Here is a 19,784-nt window from a genome sequence, read left to right as displayed (position 1 = left end):
CAAAAAGTTTAGACCGGTTTGATCTAACATATACTATTTAGTGAATACAAACAGTGTTCTCAAGACACTGAAAATAGAATCTTCAGATTTTAGGAGCTACAACCTTGGGGCGTTTGGTTTCTGCCTCCGAAAAAAGCAAGCGCCGGGAAAACAACTTCTGATTTGCGCTACAAATAGGCTTTGATTGCAGAGTAACAACAGCACAGTTGCATTTGTTACAATGGAGCAGAGTATGGCTATCGTAAAGTTTTTTGTGTTTGCATTGCTTGTGGTAGCGTCAGACGCCTTCATCGCGGGAAGATTTGACAATAATGTGGTAAGTGTAAAGTAAATTTGATTTTAAGAAGTAAATTTGAGATAAATCATCGTTACTCGTTTTAGAAAAAATAACATTTTTGTATAAAACTTTGAACTAATATTAAATCTGCGAAAGCGAACTTGAATGTGTTTTTATGAAAACGTTTCAAAAAAAATTGTTTAAAAAAATTGGAAAATGGTTTCAAAAATAACTTTGCAATATTGTTTTATAGGCGCCTCTTGTGCGAAACAGACGATCGTCGGAAAACGGTTTTGCCACAATAACCCAGTTCCACGTGAAATCGTTAGTTACGACTCGTTATGCGCGTGTTCGCGTCACCAGCGTTGTACGTAATGATGCCGAAGTCGCCAAGGCGGTGTCGGTGGAGATGCGTCTACCAAAGGCAGCCTTCATATCCAACTTTTCTATGTAAGTCAATGTGCGTATATGATTATGTAACAGATTATTGCACTCACACACAACACTCAGTAATTCTTAACTTGCGTGTCATCACATAGTCGAATTTCAAGTCGATTTTCGGGATTGAGCTGAAGTTTGAATAAAACAGACTTGATTCTGGGTCTGACTTCACACTCGCCCTGATTTGTACCATACGACAAATTCGGCGCAGTATTATCAAATGTGCCGCGTTTTTTAATTCTTGTCTAATCATTTTGAATAACAAGTCAAAGACATAACCTCACGTAGATTGTTACCACAAGCATTCACACACAATATATTTGAGTTGCAAGTTAATCTGCAAAGTGTACCGCGAAAACGTTTGTCAGTACGGGTAAGCGTATAAGAAGTTAAAAGCGCTGATCAAACTTTGTGAATAAAACCACATTTCATCAAAACTATCACCTTCTATACAGCTATTGTATAAATTTCCACAATGCCATACTAGCTTTACAATACATAGCCTACATATGTAAATGAACATGGCCGGGTTTGGCTTTAGTTTAAATAAAACAGGCTTGAATCAGGCCTAATAGAAAAATCAGTCCCAGGCCTCAATTTCGTAATAAGAAATAGGAACGAGATATTTTGCATTTCTAAAATGTCAAATAAACCACATCATTAATTAAGAGCTGTACATACAGGAGCGACGAAAAGAAGAACTTTGTCGAATGATGAGTATTATCACACATTTTTCTTGCACTGTTCCAAATAGTGAAAACACATGTTCTTAAGCTTCTGTTTTTAGTGTAGTAGAAGAAAATGAAATAGGGGACAAGAACACTTTTCGAAAATGTAAATTAAGGTCAACTATGCAATCAAAACCCAATTGCCCTGGGAACGAAACACGCAGTGCGTGCGCATTGATATTGTTGGTCAATTTGTGTCTGTTTTTCGATACACAGGGAAATTGAAGGACAGGTCTATGTTGGTATTGTGAAAGAAAAAGCAGCAGCGAAAGCCCAATACAAAGCAGCTGTGGCGAGGGTAAGCTATAGTTGCATTAAATGTTAAGGTGTATTTTACTCTTTCCAATTCCAAAATGGAAGACAAGTACCACCCAGGATAATGAATCTTGTTTTAGGGTCAATCAGCTGGTTTGGTAACAGCTAACACCCGCGAATCACAAACTTTTGACGTTTCGGTGAATGTAGCGGCCGGCGGCAATGTCACGTTCCAGTTGGACTACGAGGAACTACTCAAGCGGAGACTCAGTGTCTACAATCACGTGATCTACGCCGACCCTGGACAGGTAAATTTTTCAGTCCAATAAAATTACTACTGCCTTGTGGTATGGCTTAGCGATGAAAAAACGATTTTCAACAAATTGCTTCAATTTACTTCCATTTGCCACTTTCAAAACAAATTTGTCATTGGTTCTGCCGTTCGATTGAATTCAAAGGTCGTGGTTTAAGAAAGAAAATAGAGGCTTTTAACTCAAGTGTTGACCTGAAACCACCCACATACATTAGACATAATCAATAGTAAGAGTAACGGTTCGGTTTGCAGTTCCGTAAAAGATATAATTTGAAAAGCGTTTTAACGCAAAGGTGTCGCATGTATAGGATATATGTCAGGTTGGTTCAAACCCGGTAGCTTTTTTGCGGCCCGTGTACAAATAATCGCCCGCTATATCATTATCTCGCTGCATAATCTTTGCATTCTTTTTATAATTTCTGCAGCAATTCGTCTTATGTTTTTTTTTTTTTTTTATTACGCGATCTTTAATTGTTGTTCTTATTTCTGTGGCTTTGTTATAATCAAGATTAGAATTTCGGGAGAAAATTTACAAATACCGAACACTTCCGTTAAGAAAATCATTTTACTTTCATCAGTGATGACAGATCTCTTTGTTTTCCCATGTAAGTTGTGTGTCTCTTCCTACAGATAGTGGACGACTGTAACATCGAAGTTCACATAAGCGAACCGAGCGGCATCACTCTGGTCGAGGCTGATGCCAAAAGTGAGAAAACGAAGAAACAAAAAAACTCGTTTGACCTCGAAAGCATCAGTGACGTAAGAATTCGCAGAAGCTCCACGCAAGCCTACATAAGGTAAACCCCTACCAAATACGAAGACCGCCCTGCAAAAATTGTGTTTACAAATCAAGCCTTGACAATGTTTCGGAGACAAAAACGGACTAAGACTAGACTACTTTGTTATTAAGTTGCGTTATATAATAGCAATAATACTGATGTTTACCATTTTAGCTACCGACCGTCTAGAAAAGAACAAAAACTCTTGTCACGGTTCAATGTCAAGTATGACGTCACAAGAGAGCAACTCGGCGGCGACCTACTGATCCGGAACGGTTATTTCGTCCACTTTTTTGCTCCCGACCATTTGCCAGTAATCCCGAAAAAAGTTGTGTTCGTAATCGACAGAAGCGGCTCCATGGCGGGTCAAAAAATGAGACAAACTAAAGAAGCATTGCGAATTATACTGGATGACCTTAAACCACAAGATCAGTAAGTACAGTAGCGTTACCTTATTGTTAAAAACCTTTTTTGAGTTGAAGATCTGTTGGTGAACCATTAAGCTTTTGGCAAATCTGCTTTATACAAATATCGTACCGGAGTTATATGTCTGATCAGCTTCGGGCACAGGGTTTGACTAAAAGGGAATTGATTCGGGCTTGAATTTACGCTCGCCATCATTTGTGTCATAAGTTTCCCAACTTTCCGGCCCAACTTAGATTTTTTGCCCGCCTACAATTCTGAGCGGTGTATTGATTTTAATACGGCAAACATCGTTTAGATTCAACATCATAACTTTCTCGGACAACGTAAAAAGTTGGCAGAGCGGAGAATTAATGACTGTCAATGATTTCAACATTGGAAGGGCAAAGGATTTTGTCAATCAAATCCATGCATACGGAGGTGAGTAAAGTTTCTGGGTCAATCATACACGTGGTGACGCGGTTGAGTATCAATTTTTTATTTATTTATCAGGCACAAACTTCAATTCAGCAGCACAGGATGGTGTCGCTTTGTTGGAGACAGTTTCGATGAACCAAACAAATAGTTTGGACGGAGCAAGCATGCTGATTTTGCTGACAGACGGCCAACCTACTAGTGGTAATAATTTCATTTTCGAATCAGTAATATGAGAAGGTTCAAAAAGATAATCATTCTATAGGGAAGTTTTAAGGGGTTTGAAGACAATAAACCCCTTTGGAATCTCAATACAGCCATAACGATACGTATTGTTTTGACCAGGTGTCACTAGTACTTCAGAAATACGACGCAGCTTACTTGAAAGGGTAGCAGGTCGCTACTCTGTGTTCTGCCTTGGGTTTGGTCCAAACGTGGATCACAAGTTCTTGGATAAACTTGCGACAGAAAACCAAGGACTTTCAAGGTACATCAGTATTGCAAATTCTTTTTTGCAAAGCCATTCTTCCAAGCCATTGAAATTTAATATAACATCAAGTTATTCCTTGTGAAATGCAGATAAATATATTTCTCCTATGCGACATCATCGGTATCTAAAGGCACAAGCACAAAGATATTACTTGGTGAAACACACAGGATGTTGTAATAAATTTGAATCAATAAGCATGAGGTTCATCGTAGTCTTATCCACCAAGCAACGAGCTGGGAGATTCTAGTTTAAAGTTTGAAGTATACAGTATTGCCTTCAAGCCATACACAGAAAATTTGACTTTTTTGCGTAGACGCATATACGGCGACGCTGATGCAGCGTTGCAGCTGAAAGGGTTTTACGATGAAGTAGCCTCTCCGATGCTTGCTCATGTCATCATAAACTACACAGGAACACCTGTTGTTGATGTTTCCAAAACCAGGTTTGAATATAGGCAAAGCACAACGTGTTATTATCTTATGGCCATTAAACAGTCGCCAACTGTTGGAACAACACAGTTATCAGCATTGACGATTTGTGAGTGATTTCACAGGGTCTGTTGACCCCTCTTATGTAAGAACAATGATAAAAAGGTGTTATGGTGCAGACAGTGCACACTGTTTTCGTGTTTTGGCATATAAGGTATGATCGGTGTTGCTGGTGATAAGGCATTGGACGTGCAAGCTATAGAATAGCCACAATAAGGGCACTTTATTATGTCTTGTAAAGAGTTTATGAGTGCAGGCTAAAAAGCCATGGTTCACCTAGTCTGTTTAACCGAAAATAAAACGCTGTGAAACTAAATCACAGTGTCAGCTGGGGACCAAAGCAGTCTGGGCTCAGTGTCACTTAATCAACTAATCAAATCAACTATTCCATTTTAATGCTGTTGCCGTAATCACATAAGTCTACACCAACAGCTAAAACACTAGGGATTCATTTGGGCTTGAATATTCTATCCGTATTCTGAACATAGCAGCCGACTTACACATGTTTCTTTGTACAGTAGACTATAATAACGTCAAATCAAAAATCGTATATCTCTCTTGCAGTTTTGACAACTTTTTCGAAGGATCGGAAATTCTCGTCGTCGGTCGAATTATTGAACCACCAAGTCCACGTCCTAGAAGCGAAGGTAGTTCACAAGCATATTTCCCAACGTGACAGACGAAAAAACCATTTCGCTTTTGCAGTTCTTGACGCTCTTGTCGGTGGCGATTCGGTGGACGGCAAAGTCACCCTTGTTACTCAGGGCGAACAAATCCCTGAGACTTTTGTTGACGAGGAGTTCAGCATGGAAAAAATCTGGGCCTATCTCACTGTAAAACAACTGCTTCGAGAAAAAACTTTTGCTGATCGTGAACGCAAGGTAACATCGTCTAACGCAGTGGTTCTCAAACTTTTTTCGTTGCGACCCCCCTGGAAAAGTTTTCTGGACTTGCGACGCACTAGCAAATAAAAGCTAAGGGGAAAATTACTATTAAAGTTAGGTTTTTCGATACAACAACAAAATGCCACAAAACGGAAATATTCTGCGACGCCCTTGGGGTACTTCTTGGTTTTGGGGTATACTTAGACATGGTTAAAGAGCGTCGGTTCATGCCCCATTTGTCAGTTGCGGTCAAAAAAAGATTTCAACACCTTCTCCCACAAGTTTAGTACCGAGTTAATGTAAACCTACCCGCGTAAGGGGTGGTCGACAGGATGACCACAAGATCTTTCGTTGCCCGCACGCATTTATGGTCATATTTCCTTGTTGGTTTCGTTTGATCTTCAGTGCAAATAAACTAAACCTAAAGGGGGCAGCTTAAATTTTGTTACAATGGGGGTTGAATATCTTCAAAATATATAGAGTCGTTAAGGTGGACTGTGTGCAGCATTAGAATTTTTTGCTCTTAAATCATTGCAGTGTTTCAATGTATCGCCGCTAAGCAATTGACCATTTTGACAGAATGAAATCGACGCCCGGGTTCTTCGCCTTTCGACGACGCACAACTTTGTCACAGATCTAACCTCAATGGTCGTTACCAAACCGTCGGACGACACTGTTGTGGTCGATGACACAACTATTCCGATACCTACCCCGGCGGTAATGCCGCGTATCGGTGGCATGTCGCGATACACCTCATTTGGAAGGTCATATGGAGGTTATGGGTCACGTGGAGGGTCACACCGAACAAGTGGAGGGTCATACAGGTTCCGACACAGATCAAGGGGAGGGTCACGTTTTGCGGGTCGTTTGCATGTGACATCGGGACGAGTTATTCCCATGGGTGCATCACGTAAGTCTTCAAATCAAGCTTTTTTCGAGTTTTAAATGCTTTTTTAAGGTATCTAAACAGTTGTAACAGTCTTGGACATAAAATAAAAGCTGTCAACACGTTTTTATTGGTTTCTAATTTATTTACAAATCATTTCAACAATAAATTTGTTCAGTAAAAAGGTTTAAAGAAGGGTTTAAACTGGTACTACCCAACATATGTAAAGAAAAATTGTCGTACAATTTAATGTCTGTAAAGGTGCAGTGGAAAAACAGCAAGCTATTGTTAATTTGAGTTCAAAGAGTTTCACTATCAAGTCATTTTTTTGTTTTGCTAGACAGCAGGAACATACACTACTGATGTACGGCCTTATGCCATGATATGCAGCACTCAAACAACTGATATTGAGAATCTTTTTTTTTCTTTGCAGAATCGATCCAAAATCACCCACTTCCCATGCCTGGTGCAGGTAAGTCCAAGTTTAAAGTTTAAACAAGAAGGTTGAGCAAAACCTTCCCGATAGTTTAGGAAATCAAAATCAGATCAAACATCTATAAAGAATCTTCATTAAAGACTTGCTTCCAGATGTAAAGCTTATTTTCAACTTTTATTATTGACTGTACACGTTTTGTTTGAAGATTTAAAAGTCATTATTTAAAGACTATTAACAAACTCACTGGCGACATTGGGTTCCCGACTGTATAAGTTAATGTTCTTTGCTGTTTAGGTGTGTACAGCCCATTCCTTCCCTCACTACAATTACCGGCATTCCCGTAAGTTTATTTTGCTTTCACAAACTGGTTTTTGACTAAATGAATCACTTTTTCTGACCTAAATTTCAGACTATCCACAACTACCACTGCAACCGAAGCGCCTACAACAACTCTTCCTCCCACAACAACACAAGGTTTGCCACAGAGTGAAAAGAAAACTTCGTGTAGTTTTTAGGGGGTTCAGTTTTTGCTGAAACTAACTGTTGCTTGGTTCTGGTCAAATTAAACTTTTCGTCGTAGGTTTGTTAATTATTACATCATACTGTTTTTAGCGACGACGCTTGAGCCCGTACCACCTCCTGCCAACCCTCTCGACATTGCTTCTAACTGTGGCAGTGACACAGAAATTACCATGTCATTAAACGTGACGTCACCCCAACATCCAGGTCAGAATTTGATTCCAATTAACTTTGTGAAACATAGCAAAATAGAACCGAACACAGTTTCGTTTTTCAGGCCTGTATCCGACCAATACACAGTGCGTTTGGAGGTTTTTCAAGTCAACGCCTGCTGCGGTGAATCCAACTCAGATCAAATTGACGTTTCCAAGGTAAAACACAATGCTAGATATGTGCATAAAGTACACATACCCAAACACAAGACACTGTTGGACCTGTTTCAGGTCTTGGCCTGCATGTGTCTTGACATGTAAGGTCTCAAAACGCCGCGAAGACAATCGTAACTAAAAGATGCGCGCTTTATGTTCACATATTATGCGTAAAATTTATCTACCCTTGAAAGGTGTCAGCATTGCACAACACAGAAAACAGGACAGAAAACACCAGAAAAATATGAAGGATCAAAACTTTTTTTTCTATTTTTGTTTAAGTTTTGACCTTGAAGACGAAGCGAATTGCAGCAGGGACAGAGTGCTCGTTTACCCCGACTTTGACGCCGCTCAAACCAATCCAGAAATTCTAACGTTTTGTGGCTTCCAGTCTATTCCAACCGTTGTGAATGCAAGGGACGAACTTGTGGTCGTGTTTCAGTCCGATGACGTTGTGCAAGGTAGAGGTTTCCTCATCAATTTGCAAGTGGAAGACTTTGCCATTTGAAGACAAATTACACCCGTTTTTGTATGTTCACTTGTCGCACTGTACATAACAAAGATACTTTCACGCCAAACAGAAGTCTGAAATCGGGTTTCTGAGCGGAGCTTTAGGCTTTAAACTTCAAACCCCCTCCCCCCCCCCCAAAAAAAAAAAACATACACAATAAAAACTTTATATGCAACGGTTTTAGTTTTGACATTATTGTTTCGTTATAACATTCAAATGTCGTAGTTTTCACATTTAGTTTTTGCTTTTGAATTTTGACCATGGACGTTGTCATCGTCAAATAAAACGAAAATGTTCTACTCAAACCCTCGTGTGTTTGCATTCGTCTCTGTCGTTTAAGTTCGATTGGAATGAACACATTTGTTGCAAGTCCATCTACTCCTTGGAGTAAACAAGTAATTACTTCAAATCTTGAGCAATGGTGCAGGGTTTTATTAGTTTCCGATTCGAAAAGTTGTTGAAACTCTGCAAAGGTCACTGCAAACATTAAACAGCACATGGAATGTCAAATTGAATACCAAATAAGGTAACGGGCTGAATGATTGCAGCTGTATTGGGGCAATTCCATAGTAAATTCGCGCTACCTCTCCGGGTGCATCAAAAATCAAGGGAAAAAGTTCATCACTGTTTGTTGCCTATATTGTTTCCAGGAAAATGCAACGCATAGTTTCGGGATAGCGTTTTTTAATTAAAATTGTAAAGAGTCTCATTATTTAATGTAAAGCAAAGGTTCACGATTGGGGGTAAATTGAGCCAATGGGTCAACTAACATGATTCAGGGGGAAGGGGATAGGGATAAATAAAAGTAGGCAAAATCATTTCGTTCCCTTGCTAAACGGGATTGATAAAAAAAATGAAAAAGGGAAAAACTTTTTTCCATGCGACCAGCTTCATGAAACAAACATTTATAAATGATGACTTTTCAGTGCACTTTATAGTAGTCTAGCCCAGGGGTCCGCAAATACTTTTTGGCGCGACCCTAAAAAAATGCTCTAAATTATCGCGACCCAAGCATTTTGTTAGCATGTAAGTTTGTGGAAAATACTAAGTATTATGCTTTTGTCAGTTGCTATTTTCTTGCACAAAAAAAACGAAACTCAGCACATAGAACAGTATAGTTTAAATGGACGTATTTATTCAGCAAAATGGTAACAGAAAAGCATAACTTCTTGCGCAGGTACGCTTAACTTATTGCATTGTTACATAGCCTGTATGTAACAGTTACGTAGTCATATGTAACAATACAATAATAATCAGGTTGAAAAAGCTGAAAGTTTATTAATACTATAGATGCGATGCTTATATTCATGGAAAACCTAAAATATTTTGCGACTCAGCCTGGAAGGTCTCGCGACCCACTATTTGCGAACCCCTGGTCTAGCCTACCTAACAAATGGCAGTAACTTGATAAGTTACTTTATGATGTGAATTTTTCCGGTCGATGCATTTCGAATGTAATTACATCCGCTGCATCGCAAAGCACTGGCAATCAACAAGCAAAATTCGCGCTCTCTCTCTTGGATTTAAGAAAAAAATGCCAGAAGTTTATCGTGGAGCATACATTTCGAAGGTCATTTGCCCGTTTTGTTTGGCAAAATGGAGAAGTTTGGATTCACTGCAAAACTTTTTGTTCTGGCAATTCTAGGTGTGACAGCAAATGCCTTTATTGCAGGAAACTTCGATGGAAAAAAGGTAAGAAACGCAACTTAAGCTTTTGCGAAAAAACGCGCAGTATTTCACACACAAAATTGGATAACACGGAATAGGATTTTTTTGTTTTTATGCGACTATTATGATTTTGCCCATGTATAGCTTTTTAAATGCTTATGCATATCAGATGGACGATTTTGTTACCGTTTTTGTTTTCCAATATAAATTATCAATTGACAAAGGTGGGCAGCTTGTTAACCGTGTTCTATTAAAAATAATTACAAAGACACTCGTTGTTAAAAAAAATTGGGTTACAGCATTCGCCTTCACGACACAAGCGTTCGCCTTCTGCAAGTGGCTCAGCTACAATCACCAAGTTTCATGTCACGTCACGAGTTACGACCCGTTACGCATGTGCTTACGTCACTAGCGTAGTACGAAACGATGCCGAAGTTGCCAGGGAAGTGGGAGTTGAAATACGACTCCCGGATTCTGCATTTATTTCCAATTTTTCAATGTAAGTTTGAGCAAAAATGAGCCTTGAACTTTTGGCACATCATTAGTACTAAAATAGTTTATAAATGTGCTGCCTTTTATAACTATTTTAGTAGTAATGATGCCTTTTGCAGTCTCTTATAAAAGTAACTGTTTTTCGTGTAAATAGGGAAATCGAGGGAAATACGTACGTTGGCAAAGTGAAGGAAAAAGCTGTTGCAAATGCTGAATATCAGAGGGCGGTTTCACAGGTAAGTTTTCTGCCTGTTACTCCCCACAAACTGGAATAGCTTTAGATGGCTATAGTAGCCAATACTGCCATGTCCATGTCTTGTCATCAGCAGCACTGATAAGACTATGTAGGTCGGAACAGTGCACTGTCTGCAGCTTACTTGTTTAATTTGAATTTTTGTTGTACATTATTACATCGTTTTTGTACAAAGGCGCTTGAAAGCGTTTGTTTAATTGACAAAGGTAGGGTGTGTATCTAAATAAGAAGAGGAACAAAAGGGAAAAATGATTACTTGGCTGGAACAAAGCAATCGGGCAAAGGGTATAATAATCATGCCACTTACTCCATTTGCTTTCGTGGCAAGAAAGCTCAACTAATTGAACGATACATTCGGATCGATTGCACATATCCTAAAGGCCTGAAGGGCGGTACCAGCCACCAGCACAATCATAGAAACCCAATTGTTTCCAATTTTTACAAAGCTTTGTTTTTTGGTAACTTTGCATTGAGTTGCCGATGGATTGTTTTGTATTGTAAAAATCATTTGCGAGTAAAGGTTGGTAAAATGTACACAACGCTGAAAGGTCAGACCGTCGATTGTCAATGCGTAACCATAGGATCCAAGTTCATGACCACCTAAATACTATTCCCAAAACATAAACCAACACTAATTCGGTTTTAGGGCCAATCAGCGGGTGTAGTAAAAGCCAAAACTGGCGAATCTCAAACTTTTGAAGTTTCGGTCAATGTGGCAGCGGGCGGCAACGTCACGTTTCGACTGGAATATCAGGAACTGCTCAAGCGGAAACTCGGCGTCTACAATCACGTGATCTACGCAAATCCAGGACAGGTTCGGCTTTAATTGTATTTGTTTGTATAAATTTTAAAGCATTATAGACGTTTTCAAATATCATTTGCTACGACTTTACAAAAGGAAAGAAATCATGAAACATATTTCAAACGTACATATAAATCCAGCTAAAACTCGAAGCATACCATTTTGTAACATGTAATTATAATTGAAACGTATGTTACGACCCTAAGATTTACGAGCAGCAAACCAAACATTCAGTACAACACAGATAGTAGACGACTTCAGCATCGAAGTTTACATCAGCGAACCAAGCGGTATCAGTTTGGTCGAGGGAGAACCCCAAGCCAAAAAGAAAAGAAATTCGAATAACCCATTTGACGTCACAAGCGACGTGGGAATACGAAGAAGTGCAACACAAGCCTATATAAGGTAGAACCGAACTTGTGCTATTTTCGGAACCATTCGAGATGTGTTTTCGCACTTTCTTCGAATACCGAACACCTGTCAATGTTCATTGCAAATTTTCAAAGCTTTCTCCACATGCTAAATTAACTACTTCGCCATCCTCACCATATCACCTCAATGGGCTCTAACAAACGTACTGTGATGATGTTTTGCTCTGGCACTAGCATAACCAACAGCAGTTTAATAAAGTTAATCTAGGTGGTATCTCACCTATGGAGGATGTCTTTGTCTCTTCTCTTCAAATTTCAAAGCTCGTGTATTCTTTCAGCTACCGACCTTCCACAAATGAACAAAGAAACCTTGGCCAGTTTAATGTCAAATATGACGTCACAAGGGAAAAGCTTGGCGGGGAATTACTCATCAGGAACGGTTACTTCGTACACTTTTTCGCGCCAAATCATTTGCCTGAAATACCAAAGAAAATCGTGTTTGTCATCGACAGAAGTGGTTCTATGCAAGGAAGAAAAATAAAACAGACTAAGCAAGCATTGCTTTCCATATTAGATGAACTAACGCCACAAGATCGGTGAGGAATTATTTTAGGCGTATTGGTAAAAAATACTACATCCGGTGCTACTGGGAAAGGACTATACTTGAGAAACGACTTGGTTTTTAGCAAGTTTAAAAAAATATTAAAATGTAGTTGCACAACAGTGGTAGTTTTTATTAAAGCATACAAAAAATATATAAATTTACAAAATAATTAATTGCACTGTATCCAAGTGTGCTGCGTTATTGTACTCAAGAAATATTATTTCTTTATTTCAACATGTTAAATGTTCGACAGGTTTAATATTATTACGTTTTCGCATGAAGCAACAAGTTGGCATGACGGTGAATTGGTATCCGTCAATGAACGCAACATTGAAAACGCCAAGCATTACGTGCGAAACATCGGTGCTTCAGGAGGTTCGTTCGGTGTTATTGGTTTTGTACTTACAGCACGCCTCACAAATTAGCTTCTAGCAAAACGTAGCAGATTGAAAGTTTGCGGTTTTGCACTCTAGGCCTACTCAAACAACAACAAAGTTAACAATCAACACAGAATAACCAGTGGTTTGAAAAACTGATAAGCTTGCTGCTCTTATGCAATTTTTGTGTGTAGTTTTGATTTGTTAATGGAACTTCCTGATTGGTAAATATTAGGCAATCGGTTTAATGGTGACTGATCACAGCAATATAAGGCTATTTAACAATTGTTTTCAGCTAGTAATTAAGCTCACAATATAAGTGAACTAACACAAAATTATAATTAGCCTACCATATGAAATCTACTCAAACACACAGCATACCAACTTCTGTGAAGCACGAACTATTCTTGCTTGTAGATTCAAAACACACAGACTCCTTTAAAGAATATCTGGTTACAAATGGTAAACAACTGTTTGTTTTTAATAAAGGTACCTGTCTGCAACTGTTCATAATTCCCTAATTTTACTCAAAAACATGCTGCATGCTTTCTTTCACACACACAAGGCTTCTTCACTACAAAGCACAATCCTGTTCTCCGCGCGGATGAATATCAATTCATACACAAACAAAACAACATCCAGTCCCATTGTTGTTACATACTGCTTTGTAGTTTGACCTTAAATTTTCTACAAAACTCTTCGATCTTTTTACGCAGTTTGATTGAGCACTTTTGTCCACAGGTACCAATTTGGATCAGGCCGCTCAAAACGGCGTTTCCCTGCTGGAGTCAGTTTCTTTACACCAAACAAACAGTCTCGAGGCGGCTGCTATGATGATAATACTGACTGACGGCCAACCTACTGAAGGCAAGCTATTGTGATCAAACAATTGTGAATAGTTTCGAGTTTAATGTCCTACAACTATTATCTTTATTTACTGCAATAAATGGAAATAAATTTATGTTAAATTTACAAAATTCTTTTTTTAAGAAATGTGAAGAAAGAATTGCTTAAGACTAATGTAATATCTGTAAATATGTTTATCGGTGGCGCTTGGTAGCACCCAAATGTGCCACTTTCTAAGGGTGACACTAAAACGCTGAATGGGCGGGATGGGCGGGACGTCGCGGAAACCGCTCAATATCGGGTAAATTGCTGACGGTTAGTGCTATTAGGGTTAGGTTGAGGTTTTATAATAGTATATGAATCAAAAAATGTCCCTGCCTAAAACTTATTCAACTATTTCCTGACATTAGGCAAAAATGCTATGGCGGGACGTCGCGGGAGATGGCGGGACGTTTCGGGCGCGGAATGTAGTGTTCGGCGGAATTTTTTTTAATGATTTTCCATTATAAAACCTTATCCCAACCTTAATAGCTCCAACCGTCAGCAATTTAACCCGATATTTAGCGGTTTTCACGACGTCCCGCCATCTCCCGCGACGTCCCGCCCATTCAGCGTTTTAGTGTCACCCCTTTCTAATCCAGTGGTTCATAACCGGGGTTCGGCAACGCCGAATCAGGGGTTCGACGAAGGACTTTTTAAAGTGCAAGACAAATACTCGTTTTCGTCAAACTTTAGGGTCCGTAAACATGTTTAATAAAATATATGTACTGGCGGCCACGGCGTAAATGAAACTCTTTTGCTAAATATTTTGATTGTTAAACTTCTCTAAACAGTTTTTGTGCTACTATATAAAGAGTGCCAGCCTAATAACCGTATGCGTCAGACTTTTGTACGCCTATTGTGTGCAAACAATGCGAACAAAACAGGTACCGCAAGCATTACAATATAGATTATGACATCATAAACACTTTACTCATCTCCACGCTGTGCAGCTCAATCTGTGCACCGAGCTAGAAATTAATCTGGGCTTTTTGGGCGCTACTGTTGCGTAGTGTTGAACAAATACTAATTATGACCCACCAAACCAAATGGGTTAAAAATCTCGGATGTAACTTTGGGGTTCGACCAAAGACTGAAGAATATCGTAGGGGTTCGGCCGTTATAAAAAGGTTAAGAACCACTGTTCTAATCAATAGGGCGATTATTTTTTGACCTAAAAAACGAAAAATTTTGACCTAACTTACAAATCGAAAATTTTGACAAATTTTGACTTAAAAAACTTTTTTTGGACCAAAATTTCACCTATGAAGAATTCAAGTAGTTAAATTCTGCAATATTGTAGAGCGAAAGAATATGCAAAAGTCTAACAGAAGGGCAAAAATCTGAACACAGACCTAACCTATTCTGAAAAGGGAATGAGCTAATTAAAAATCACTGCCACAAAACTGCAGCTAAGACACAACGAAAATTATTCAATACATTTGTCTAAACGAAAGATACATGAAGTATCTAAAGCAAAACCGAAGCAAGAGCTGCACCTAACCTGCAGCTGCCGCAAAATGACTTGAAACCTATCAAAATTTTGCACGTTTTGAGGTGTGTTGAGCATCACGCCATATCAACCTAATTATGTCACTCACTTGATGGTTTATGATTCACAATAAGTAGGCAATGGGCCAATTACAACAGTATAAAGTAGGCTACAAGGTGTAAAATGAATAGTTCACTGGCAGTGCAACCTCTACAACACCTCGACAATGAAGTTTGTAAACAGTTTTAACTTTGTAAAACCCATCTAAAAATTTTGACTATAAATGTTTACTTTTTTGACAAGTCAAAAAATAATCGCCCTATTAATCAGCCTTAAAAAGTTACAATTTATTTCAAAATACAACATTTGTCTTGCTAGGTGTCACAAGTACAGCACAAATTCGGTCAAGATTGCAGGAAAGAGTTGTTGGACGTTACTCTGTGTTCTGCCTTGGTTTCGGTTCTGATGTTGATCATGGGTTTCTTGACCAACTTGCCACAGAAAATCAAGGCGTCTCCAGGTTACAAAACACGAACAAAAAACTATAGATTGCTTGTTTTGAAACAACGCATTTATTGTACACAGGCAAATATATGAAGACTCCGACGCAAATTTGCAGTTGACAGGTTTTTACGCTGAAGTTGCATCCCCAATGCTAGCTCACGTGATCATTAACTACACTGGAATGCCAGTAAATGACGTTTCAAAATCAAGGTTTGTGTTTTTGTTTTTGATCAATTCGTCATTTGATTCTTGAAGACAGACGAAAATCCGCCCATTATCATATCCTATAATAGTCGGCAAAACTTGGTATAAATTTTATTTTTTTATACCTTGTAAACGACTACTTTAGCTTGGGAACTAACAAATCGAAAAACAATATGTGATCTTATTTCTCACACAGCTTCGACAACTTTTTTGATGGATCCGAAATACTGGTAGTGGGTCGATATGGCGAAAATCCAAATCTCTATCACAGAGACGCAGGTAAATTGTGTTACAGCTTACTCCTGATAAGTGCTTTGAACGTTCCTTTTTTGTACTTGGTGTAGATCAGCTTCAAGGCAATATCGGTGGCGATTCAGTGGACGGAAAATTGACGCTTGTCACACAAAGCGAGCAAATCGAGGAAACTTTTCTTGACGATGGATTTAGCATGGAAAAAATTTGGGCTTATCTCACAGTAAAGCAACTGCTTCGAGAAAAAAAGTTTGCTGAAGACGAACGAAAGGTACAAGTTTTAATTGCCCTTTTATGTTTAGTTTAAACCAGTGGTCGGTAACCAACGGTGCGTGAGGACTTTGCTACCGGGCCGTATATACTTTTTCGGGTTAAATGCCTTAATGATATATATTATGCAATCCTTGCACACCGTAGCGAAGAGTAGGTTTAAGTATTTAACTTATCTGAGGAATAATGAATTTGCATTGGTGAACATTTGTGATGTTTTTTTATAAGGCCGGTCCCCGATATATTCAGTTTTGAAACAGTCCGCAGTACAAAAAATTTGCCCACCCCTGGTTTAAACTTTGATACCTAAATTGTCTAAACACCTTTACTGTGTAACCGGTTGTAATTATTTCAATCATTTCAACACAGGAAGAAATTGACGCCCGGGTTCTTGACCTTTCGATAAGGCACAATTTCGTCACTGATCTCACGTCAATGGTGGTCATCAAACCGAACGAAACTATTACGTCCGGAGAAGCACCTGCTTTTACTGTTTTAGACACCTCTTTAGTTGGACTGGGTCGACACCGACCACGCACGACATCGTTGGGCAGAGCACTAGGATTCCCAGCAACGTTTGGAAGGGCTTTAACAGCATATGACTACGCGGCGGATTTGAGGTCGGCTCCTAACTATGCTGCCGACTATTCCGCCGAGTCCGATCCGGTTTCCAGTAATCTTCGTAGACCAAGTAAAACAACAACAAAAAGAAAGCGTACCAAAACCCGGAAAAGCCGCAAAGGCAGTAAGGAAACATAAATGCAGTTTACTTGGAATTCAAAAATAAATCCCGAATACCTGAGGTTTTCTTGTTCTGAATAGTAGAAATATTTAATTACTTTCTTTTATCGGTAGAGAACGGTTTTGTTTATGTTTGTATTTTTATATCAGCCCCAGCACAAATTTACATCTATACTTTTTTTCAGAAAAACAAAGGAAAAACAAGCTAAGAAAGCGGCCCAACGGTAATGACAATTAAGTTAATATTTTTATTTCGTAAAGTTTAAACGTATTGTTTGTTTAGCAAAACCCAAGAAAAACAGAAACGGAAGACGCAAGAAAACACCAAGGCCTAGTAAGTACTCGCAATGTAAAGTTTATTTAATGAACAAAGTAAAAGTCATTTATTTTTCAGAAAAACATTTGAGGAAGGGCTACCAAATGCAGCGATTGCAACAATCAACAACTCCAACTCTCGGTGGGTTAGGGGCTAATAATGTTACAAACTATAGGTGTGTTTCACGTGCATATTTTGTGCGTACATTTAAGGGCCATTCAAAACAGTTGAAAACCCTATTTTTAAGGTTGAAAACAATCCCTTTAAAAAGCTTTAAGCATTACCCTTGTTTTCAGTGACGAATTACAAGTAAAAAAACTTTATTTCCAAAAAAATTGAAACCTCCGCTGTATGCCATTTAATTAGAGCTTTTCCAGAAACGATTGGTGATTTTATTTCACGCGAAGTGGGTTAAACAGCTCTTGAACCCCTTTCCCCATTTTTGGTACCGCTGAGTTAATTTAATAACTTAAGAGATAGCCCGAACCCGAAAGTAAAAGCCCGAAACCGAATCGTTTTTGAGAAGGCCGTTTAGGCCCGAAAGTCTGATTGACAGGCCTATACATTTAAGCACAGTAAAGACCAAGACAAAAAACACAATGGACAATAATAGACAAATGGTCTTGAACATGGAGTTTTGGGGCTGTTTGACATTAGGTCAGGCCCAGCAACTAGCTAGGAAAATTCATTCAAAAAAATGCTGACACAGAGTGTAAAGTCGACCCGTATCGGGCCCGTTTTTTTTAAAAAACCTAAGCCCGAACCCGGTCCGAAAAGTCCGGCCCGACTTACAACTCTGGATCCGGTTTGGAATCAATATACATTGCCAGTCTGTCAGTTGCGTGAAACAAAATTGACCATCCTCTAAATTTATTCTCTTACACTTTATACATCACGTTGAAATCACAATAACTCGCTAAATTTTGCAGCAACCTCGCCTGAAACCTCTCCAACGACATTCCAGATGACTTCGATTCCACCTGCTTGCGGGGGCGACATAAAAATCAACGCGTCATTAAACGTGACGTCACCGATGCACCCGGGTAAGTAAAACCAAACTAACTTCTCGTTAATCTGTCAGATTTAAAAATTCTTGGTGTGTTTTGCTTTAAGTCCGGTTAAGTTTGTAAGGTCCGAGATTGTTAAGTCACTTTAAACCTGTCATTTGGGTTTATCCAACACTGCTAAGCATAATTTCTGGTTGCAAAACTTTTTAAAACTAATTTCGTGTCACAATGTAAGACTAATTGTGCCTTTTTTAGGTTTGTACCCTCCAAACAGCGCATGTGTTTGGAATTTTACGAAAGGCTACGAAAGGAGAAATTCCACTCAGCTTCGGTTAACATTTGAGAGGTCAGTTTCACTTGTTTTTAACCTGTAATAGACTACGATTGTCTTCCACTAAAGCTAACCTTGAGATATTCTACTCGTAATACAATTCATGTTAGGAAATACATTTTTAAAATGTTGCAAAGTTATAATGGGTAAAGCTACTAGCACAGGAACTCACACCACAGGTTGGAGAATTTTCGATAGACGGTGCAATAAAGCATTGGCGTTGACAATGCCAATTGCGCTGAGTCAGCCATTGCGTATTATTGCCATCGCAAATGCCCATACTCTGTTGCGCCACCTATCGGAAATTCACAAATCTATGGCATAAGACCGCAAGTTACTGTGTAAATAGCTCTACCGTTATAATTACCATAATCCATCGAAAAACAAGTTTGCCTTCGCATAGGCCCACATGTGTGAGTCATTTCCTCAAGTTATACGATATGAATTCTCACAACAATGTGTACAAAGTATTGCACATTTGTTACAAGAAGTATGTTTCCGTTTTCCTAGCATGGACATTGAGGACGAAAATTGTAGTCGGGACCGAGTTCTTGTTTATTCTGACTCGGATCAAGATTTTGAAACGTTTTGCGGCTTCGACTCGACTTTAACCGTTGTGAAAGCGAGAGATCGACTTGTGGTCAAGTTTCTCTCTGATGACGTTGTGCAAGGCAGAGGATTCGTTTTAAACTTGCAAGTAGAGGACTTTATCGAGTAAATTACAAAAGGATCTTGACAAAACTCGTGTTAACATCACTCATGCATTTCTTTCTTTGTTTTTCTTCATTGTATATAATTTATCAATAGCTTAGTCATCGAAGGCCACTATATAGCTTACACGTGATTTAATGTATTGCCTAAAAATATTTAAAAAGTTAGTTACCTGCAGTTATTAGGGCCAAGCTATCAGCTATTTACTATGACTAAAAGCGTATAACTTTCAAAATTGGATTTTACCAAAATTTTTATCCATAAGAATAACAAACTAGGCTACTAAGGTTCT

At 38.8% G+C, this 19,784-nt stretch overlaps 2 protein-coding genes across 2 annotated transcripts; both read left to right on the top strand.

The window, feature by feature from the left end:
- Window positions 1–155: 155 nt before the first annotated feature.
- On the top strand, window positions 156–8,517 carry LOC145214040 (inter-alpha-trypsin inhibitor heavy chain H4-like). The gene is made up of 19 exons (XM_080082468.1): window positions 156–316; window positions 531–727; window positions 1,663–1,744; window positions 1,842–2,009; window positions 2,645–2,811; window positions 2,968–3,225; window positions 3,515–3,636; window positions 3,709–3,834; window positions 3,976–4,117; window positions 4,434–4,562; window positions 5,173–5,255; window positions 5,314–5,489; window positions 6,072–6,402; window positions 6,812–6,850; window positions 7,109–7,154; window positions 7,224–7,288; window positions 7,427–7,540; window positions 7,611–7,704; window positions 7,984–8,517. The coding sequence occupies exons 1-19, from the start codon at window positions 221–223 to the stop codon at window positions 8,207–8,209; spliced, it is 2,661 nt and encodes an 886-aa protein (XP_079938594.1). The 5' UTR covers window positions 156–220; the 3' UTR covers window positions 8,210–8,517.
- Window positions 8,518–9,808: 1,291 nt separating this feature from the next.
- On the top strand, window positions 9,809–19,499 carry LOC145212966 (inter-alpha-trypsin inhibitor heavy chain H3-like). The gene is made up of 19 exons (XM_080081213.1): window positions 9,809–9,904; window positions 10,180–10,379; window positions 10,527–10,608; window positions 11,272–11,439; window positions 11,672–11,832; window positions 12,035–12,394; window positions 12,656–12,777; window positions 13,521–13,646; window positions 15,535–15,676; window positions 15,742–15,870; window positions 16,061–16,143; window positions 16,209–16,387; window positions 16,756–17,131; window positions 17,313–17,351; window positions 17,411–17,461; window positions 17,522–17,584; window positions 18,373–18,486; window positions 18,706–18,796; window positions 19,292–19,499. The coding sequence occupies exons 1-19, from the start codon at window positions 9,809–9,811 to the stop codon at window positions 19,497–19,499; spliced, it is 2,790 nt and encodes a 929-aa protein (XP_079937339.1).
- The last annotated feature ends 285 nt before the right edge of the window (window positions 19,500–19,784 follow it).

Source organism: Phallusia mammillata, chromosome 2 (genome assembly GCF_965637545.1).
Source record: "Phallusia mammillata chromosome 2, kaPhaMamm4.hap1.1, whole genome shotgun sequence".
Classification (NCBI taxonomy): Eukaryota; Metazoa; Chordata; class Ascidiacea; order Phlebobranchia; family Ascidiidae; genus Phallusia; species Phallusia mammillata.
The sequence above is the reverse complement of the archived record's forward strand: the minus strand, read 5'-3'. Positions and strand labels throughout refer to the sequence as shown.

Bases quoted from the DNA above. Each gene is read 5' to 3' on its own strand.
- LOC145214040 (XM_080082468.1), top strand. From the start codon at position 221: ATGGAGCAGAGTATGGCTATCGTAAAGTTTTTTGTGTTTGCATTGCTT. The intron at 4,563-5,172 runs GTTTGAATATAG...TCTCTCTTGCAG, and splicing joins GTTGATGTTTCCAAAACCAG to TTTTGACAACTTTTTCGAAG. The intron at 5,490-6,071 runs GTAACATCGTCT...CCATTTTGACAG, and splicing joins TTGCTGATCGTGAACGCAAG to AATGAAATCGACGCCCGGGT.
- LOC145212966 (XM_080081213.1), top strand. From the start codon at position 9,809: ATGGAGAAGTTTGGATTCACTGCAAAACTTTTTGTTCTGGCAATTCTA. The intron at 10,380-10,526 runs GTAAGTTTGAGC...TCGTGTAAATAG, and splicing joins TTTATTTCCAATTTTTCAAT to GGAAATCGAGGGAAATACGT. The intron at 17,352-17,410 runs GTAATGACAATT...TTGTTTGTTTAG, and splicing joins GCTAAGAAAGCGGCCCAACG to CAAAACCCAAGAAAAACAGA.